This window comes from Microplitis demolitor, chromosome 5 (assembly GCF_026212275.2).
Source record: "Microplitis demolitor isolate Queensland-Clemson2020A chromosome 5, iyMicDemo2.1a, whole genome shotgun sequence".
In the NCBI taxonomy this organism is placed as follows: domain Eukaryota; kingdom Metazoa; phylum Arthropoda; class Insecta; order Hymenoptera; family Braconidae; genus Microplitis; species Microplitis demolitor.
This window is the reverse complement of record NC_068549.1, coordinates 23,219,932-23,227,682: the sequence shown is the minus strand read 5'-3', so window position 1 is coordinate 23,227,682 and position 7,751 is coordinate 23,219,932. Positions and strand designations below refer to the sequence as shown.

At 29.3% G+C, this 7,751-nt stretch overlaps 1 protein-coding gene across 1 annotated transcript; it reads right to left on the bottom strand.

Moving 5' to 3' along the window:
* Nucleotides 1–2,450: 2,450 nt before the first annotated feature.
* Nucleotides 2,451–7,209, bottom strand: LOC103570845 (short transient receptor potential channel 4). The gene is made up of 12 exons (XM_014442411.2): nucleotides 7,153–7,209; nucleotides 6,938–7,075; nucleotides 5,659–5,996; nucleotides 5,387–5,582; nucleotides 5,126–5,302; nucleotides 4,784–5,054; nucleotides 4,604–4,709; nucleotides 4,234–4,535; nucleotides 3,528–3,779; nucleotides 3,332–3,447; nucleotides 3,069–3,227; nucleotides 2,451–2,774 (listed from the first exon to the last, which is right to left on the bottom strand). Exons 1-12 carry the CDS (start codon nucleotides 7,207–7,209, stop codon nucleotides 2,604–2,606), a joined length of 2,283 nt encoding a protein of 760 aa, XP_014297897.1. The 3' UTR covers nucleotides 2,451–2,603.
* Nucleotides 7,210–7,751: the final 542 nt, after the last annotated feature.

Below are 7,751 nucleotides of genomic sequence, written 5' to 3'. Positions count from 1 at the left end.
GAGATTAGGATTTACGATCGGTGGGCTGGGAAAATGGTGGAAAACGATACTGAGGTCTTGTAAACTACCGGGGTTTATGATCTTCTTATCAGATTACGTCGTTTTCCTCATTTTACCTTTCTCGAACATCTTTCTGACCGTATGCCGGTATTTCGTTTAATGAACAAGTCGTTATTTTCACAAGATTAGTTGCAAAAAAAAAGGAGTTTATTTTTATTTACAACTTTTTATATGATCGCCGTAAGATGGACATCAATAATGAAAATTTTTAATTATTGAAAAATATAAAAAAATTTCTTTGGTGCCGTAGGATGGATGGGAAAAATATAAAAAAAAAATTGTCATGACTAAAAAAAAAAAAAAATACTTTCGTTTAATTTATTATCGAATTATTAAAATTTTTGATAGTAAAATTTGGTGGGTTTATTTAAATGAAAGCCGTAATAGTATAACTTTTATAAGATTTTTATTTGAATAGCAATAAAACACGAGTAATAAAACAACTGATATTCTTGTTGAGGAAATATTTAGTAGATAAAAATGAGATCAAGTATAAACATTGAATTAAATTACTGGAAAAACTCTCGGGTTTTATATCTTTTATATTAATATTTACATTTTTAGTTATCGTATTTTATAAAACTCCCCTTTATTACTCTCTTTAATTATTTTACCTCATATATCTAAAAATACCGCCCCTCGTACACTTTAAAACCCACTCGATTGACTACTCTTTCATCTTTTTTTTTATAAATTCTTTAAACTTTTTATGAAATTTCATTATTTTATTCAACGATAATAATTTTTTGTCTGCTCACTTTTCAATAAATTTACTCATAAAGTAATGAAATAAATTGCTGTAAAATATAATAAATCTCATTAATAAAGTGTAATTGTAATTACTTATAATAAATGATAACAATTTTCTTTATGAGAGCAAATGGAAATTTTATTGGCCAGTTTGTAAAAATAATTTTCCTGCCGGCATCAAATTAATGAAATAAAAATTTAATTGATTATTAAAATTAAATAATTACCTTGATATTAATTAATAATAAGAGTTTTACTCTAGTGAAAAGGAGAAGTAGAAAAATTATTAGTATTGAAAAAATTTTATCATCTTTCCTTGAAAAAAAATTCTAAGTAATTAGTTAATTAATTTCAAATTAAATTTTTTTATTTTTTAATATAATTGTGATATTAAATATATATATACATTTATTTATAAATATCGAAGAAGATTTAATTTAATTTACGATTCCAATTTCTGAGAAAAAACTCGTGACGTAACAATCGAATTCGTGATTACTCGCAATTTCATTAATTATAACGATTGTACGTTGTACCGAGCGTAACGTTGTGGTTTTAAGAACACCTGAAACTCACTAATTGGTGGTAAACTTTAATTTGTAATTGATTTCAATCTAATTAATATACAAATTAAAATTAAAACCGCAAAAAATGTAAAAAATTATTTTTTAATTTATTAATTTATCAATAACTTCTAAACTATTGGTTTTACGGAAAAATTACCCAATTACTTTTTTGTAGCTCATTGAATTCTCTATAAATATGTACTCATATACTTTTATCCTAAAATCGATATTTTAAGCTCTAGCATCAAAAACTCCATTTTGAAATGTTTAAAAAAAACAAGAATCAATTTAAAAATATGAATTACGACTAATATATCAAAAATATCAAAAAATATGTCTGATACTTTTTTGTAGCTCTTTAAATTTTCTAAAAAAAACACTTAATTGATTTTTTTCGTAGAGTTTATAGTTCACCAGATATTCGCAATTAAATAAATTATCGTTAATTATATTATTAATTGGTTAATTAATCAGAAGTAAAATGAATGAGTAATTAATATTATAATCAGTGATGTATTAAATAAGTAACTAATGAAATAAAAATTTTGCAAGTCATTTAAATTACGAGTAAAATAAATGCAATTGAAAATTTTTTTTTATCGTAAATGTAAATTATTTTAACGCGAGTTTAATTAATTATATATAATCTCCGACACACTTCATTTATTTACCTACAAATTATAAATATTAATATATTTATTTATTATATAACAAAGAAAAAATAATTGTTTCATCGCAGTGATATTTTAACAGTTGGAACAAATATTGAATAATAATTAATTATTATCCCGCAATTAAAAATAAACATAACAAAAGATTTATTTATTTATATTATTGCGACGTTAAATATTTATAAATGATTATTTAAATTATTACTATGTCTTTTTTTTGTTCTAATTAAAAATTAGCGCAGTAGATCAATTGTATTTGTAGGTTAATAATAATTAAATATTTACATTAAAAACGATGTCAAAGCCAAAGTTAAAATAAATTTTTATTTCATTATTTTAAAAATATAATTCATATAAAAATTATTATATATCATTCTATACTTTTGCTATCGCGGTTGTTTAATTTCCCCTGAGTTTACAATAGTGACAACTATCGGACGTATGGTAAATTATAATTATAAATACAATAGAAATAGAATTAACTATTAAAATTAAAAATAACTAATTTTTTTTTATTCTTACAATCAAATTTTGATATTTCCCGCGAATTTTAAATTCAAGGGGAAGAAAGCGCGTCTTTTAAAAGATACTTTAGTTCGCTTATGTCTTTTCTCAGCCCGCGGATTTCGTTGGTCGCTGATTCGATGTGTTTTTGACGGAAGTAACGCATCACCAGTAGTCCCATTATTTCTCCATATTTTTCGTTGTCATTTTCCGCAATATTTTCCTGGAAAAAAAAATTTTTTATAATTTTCGGAAGCGCGCCAAGAAAAATTTCTTTTTTTTTTTTTAATTAATAGTAAAATTTGAGTTTTCATCAAATAAAAAAATTGGGGGAAAATGGGCCGTCCAAAAAATTAAGAAAAAAAATTTAATTGACGTTAAAATTCTATTATTGGTCGAATTTACCTCAGAATGTAAATTTTGCTTTGAAAAAAAAATGAAATGGGCCCATTGTAGCTCAGGGGCCGCAGGCAGCTTGTTTTGATATGTTTAGTTGATAGAAAAAATAAAAACTTACAATGTAGCATCCGTGTTTGAAATTCCATCGCGCTCGTTTAGTTTTTGTCGGTCGGAATAAAAGTTTTATAAATTCTACAATCGTGCGATATTCACTACAAGTTGGCAGAAGATTAAAAGGGGGTGGTAATGCATTTTGCGCCATAATATTGACATAAACCTGTCGAATAAAAGAAAAAGAATGAGGATGAATAAAAGTTTTGGTTCGAGTTTAATTTAATTTGAAAGTTTTCATTTTATAAATGTCAGAGTGGAACTGGGTACTTCTGTGCGTCCGAACGTCCATTCAATGTCGACATTACGTGTGAATGCTGTGAATGTATTCGACATGCAGGCTATCAACATGTTTAGTACTACTATTACTGAAATACACTCGAATCCTGGAGAAAGTTTTTTTTTTGTTAGAATTTAGTAGATTTTTATTTTATTATTCAATTTTGGAGAGTTTTTTTGTAACTACCGGCAAAGGCTAAATACCCGACGCCTTCGGTGAATGAGTGCTGGTTTATGATTGTCTCGGTGTCGCTTTCACCGGGTAGATTTTCGATTATCACGTCAGCGGACTCGATAGCGCTCATGCAAAAAATCGCCCAAAATAGAGTTTTTAGTGTTGATAGAAAATCAACGAATGACGAGACTTGTTGGGTCTTTATTTTTGACTCGTCATCTACTTGGACCATTCCGTCGTAATATTGATAAAGTCTCGCCAAACCTGTTCAGAAAATTCAAATCAATTAGCGAAATTCGAACACTCAATTTTTTTTATAGTTCACTGATTATTTTTTTTTTTTTTTTTTTTTTTTATTATTACTCGTTAACTATCAAGTTTAAATAAAAATTGATGAGAATCTTTTTTGTAGCTCTTTAAATTTCCTACAAAAGAGTACTAATTGATTTTTTTGATAAAGATAATATTTAAAGCTCTAGAAGCTTCTTAAGCTTGATACTTAAATTTTTGTTTTTAAATTCGGCTAAAAAATTAAAATCCAAAATTGCCGATCAAATTTTAAAAATATCAAAAAATTTAATCAGTATTTTTTTGTTAGCTCTGAAAATTTTCTACAAAAAAGTATTCAGGTACTTTTTATCTCAGAGTGATATTTAAGGCTCTCAGAGCTTTACAAAACTTTGTACTAGAGAAATTGGAGTTAAAATTTTTTTTTCACCTGCAGCAAAAGCAAAAATAATGATAGTAAATAATAATAAAAATTTAGTAGCATCTTGTATCATTCTTCCCAGTGATACTTGGAGTAGTCCGAGATTGTAATCAAGTTGGCAAAGAAAAATAAGTTTGAAAAAGGCCATTATCGTGGCGATACACAGAGAGCCCTCGGCAACGAGTGTCGGATCGTATTTGTGCCAATATTTTCGTTCGAGATCTCGTTGGTCGTGAAGTCTTACGTCTATTGCCGACGCTATCCAGAAGATGAACGTCATGATAAATAATACAAGCATTATAACTTCATACCTAAAAAAATAATAAATTACTTAAATTATTTCTTTTGGCGAATAGATAACGTCTATATTTTTGATTACCAGTTCCAACGGGAGCGAAAGTATCTACTGGGCCCATGAATCATACATAGACGTATCGCAGCCCATATAAATGATATCACATAAATAACCAAGGGTATTTCGCATCCTAAAAAAATTTACAATTTACAAATGACTACTCTGTTAGCTAAATAATTTTTTTTTCACGCCGGTTCATTTTACCCGTGTTAGGCGGACCACGCAGTTGGTTTTTTTTGTTTATGTTCGATTGAAAAAAACAAATAGTAAGAAATACTAAGTAGCTCGCGACAATTGAAATGTAACGATGAACAGGAATTTGCCATTTTCGCCCGCGTTTTGAATTTGGCGCCAGCCATACCCACAGAGCCATGAACCAAAATATAGGAATTCTCAAAAAAACAGTCGCTATTTTAGTTCCTCGTGACTTTTTTTTCCATCCGTACCATTCTCCCATCCATTTGTTTTCAATTATCTAATTTGGAAAAATAATAAATCAGAAATTTTGTTTTCACAGAAATTTATATTTAAAATTTGAACCCCAACCTGCTGAACATTTGGGTGGGCAACAAAAGTCTTCTGCTTGCACTCAACGGCCAAAAGTAATCTCGGCAGCGTGAAATTCATTGAAAAAACCATTCCAGCTTTTCTTTCCAAAATATGTTCGACTTCGTCGGCTTTTCTCGCGCAGCCAATCAGTTCCGCCGCAAATTGCGTCACATCCTGAAAAAATTCATGGATTTTTTTAATCGAAAATTTTTATCAATTGACATGTAATATGGCAGGTAGAATTTTTACTAAAAAAACCTGCGATAGTTGTCTGTAAGATTTGTGAAGTTCTCTTTGAATGACAGCAGCCCTGTCGAGTTCAACCGAAAGTTGAAAAGCTTTAAGAATCGGATCTGAAGAGACATGACAAATGTGCGCGGGATTTGAAAATGCTTGATACCGGGCCAGGCGTTTTTTGTCCAGCGTCAGTGGGTCCTCGTTTTCCCTTTCAGGTCTAAAAGATAAAATAAAATTATTTTTTGACATCAAATTGATTTATTGGATCAATACAAAGTGGCTGTTAAAATTACTTGCAAATTTCTTCACAGTAACAATCAGGCGGATGTGGCTTTCTGATAAAATGTCCTCTGGAAGCCAACAATTTTATCATTTCAAAGTGACCGTAAGCCGCAGCGACATCCATCGGAGTGGTTTCATCCAAAAATTCCGAGCTGTCAATGGCTCCCGTGAACTCCGAGTTTGGACTCTGTTCCTCCATTTTGTTGAGTATCATGACGGCCATTCGCTGCTGGTTGTCTCTGATTGCGTGTAGCGCCGCGTCACTGCAGTCAATATTCGGTACCGAAAGTAATAATTCCAGCATTGGCAAATCACGTTCTGCTACAGCAACATGAAGTACCGACAGATTCTGGATATCGGGATGAATAAAAAATATTTTTAAAGCCCACACATTCTGTTGTGACATAAAATTAGTTAATGGGAAGATGGAATAGTGGTAGCGAGATAAAGAGAGCGAAAAATAACTAAATTTTGAATTAAGAGAGAGAAAGAAAGAAGAAAGCGGGATTTTGGTACAGATAGCTGTCGGGCCGACAAAGAAATTGACGCCATGTTTTTTATTGAGGGCCTTGGAGTCTGTTACATCCTTTAGGAGTTGACAATAGACGACGGCATGCCAAGAAAAAGAGCAAGACCAAGTGACAGAAGGCGAATAACATCAGAAATGTGGCTAACGGAATAACCCCCGTTGTGACGGCTGAGGTAGTTTATAGGCCACTTAAAGAATCCTCGGAAAAGCCGCTCTTTTCAATAACCGCCGCTCCAATCTATTGGTTACGTGAATTACTTTACTACGGGAACACTTTTTTATATACGTTTTTTTTTCTTTTTTTTTTTTTATTGAGAACCTTCAATGGATAATTTAATGTGCCCCGTCACTTTTTCCCGCACGCGTTTAAATATTTTTTCTACCGAGTCATTCATGATCTTACATCTGGATCTAGATCTTCCCTTTCGGATGTTTACAAAATATTTGATTTTTATTGTATATTAGTAGACATTTTTGAAGATTAGTTTGAGTGTAAAGATGCCGGTTTTCGGGATAAGATATTCGGGTTTCATGAAGATGAATTTTACTTTTGTTGTGCGATAGTTTTCAAATTATTGTCTTGTTAGGTACTGATTTATGACCGGAGATACACTTTAGGCATTTTTTTTATTAGTTTGTTTTCATCAGTGGTGTAATAGCCGAAATAAAAATAAGAATTCTATTGAAATGATATTTTGACTCCGAAATTAGTAAAATAAAATTTGTAATAAAAAAAAAAAAAAAAAAAAAAAACAAAATACCTGATAGTTAACAGAATTTATTCTAAAGTGCGGGTTAGTTTCGATAAAATTTTTGACGCAGTTCAAATTCCCATTGGCGACAAAATCAAAAAAATGTTTCTCGACACTGTCCAGTTGCGGCAAAATAACTCCGTGACACTGTCCGATAAAAGTAAAAAAGTTTAATAAAACTTACAAAAGATTTTTCAATTTAGGGAAACTTAAATGTTAATAACCCTAACTTTGTCAAGTTCTTCGTCCGAGAAAGCGTCTGGCGCCTCAGTTTCTTCCATTCTTTCATTTCCTCAGATTAAATTTTTAAAATCCATCCTCACTGTACTGTACCACTAAATCTCATTGGTGAAATTATACTTATTTAACAAAAACAAATTCAAATAAACAAATAAATAAATAAATAAATATCAGTCGCGTTAAAATAAATATAACAATAAAATATTAAACAAAAGAAAGGTAATAAAAAAAAATATCATTTGTAATATAATTTAGCATTGAATCTATTTCATCACTTCAATATATACATAATTTATAAGGTTTTTGCTACGTACAAATAATATTAATAATTATATATTCCATGAAAATATAATAATAATAATAAAGATAATTAATAATGCTGGAACTTGAGCTTTACAAAAAATAAAAAGCGAAAAACTCTAGCCTTTGTATTATTAATTATTAATTTTTTTTTCTTTTTCTTTTTAATTAACTTAATTTTAACAATAATAATAATAATAATAAAAATATTATCAGCATTAATAGCAATAATAAAAATAAGAATAATAATAATAAAAATATAGTACAGTTCCATTTAGTGATA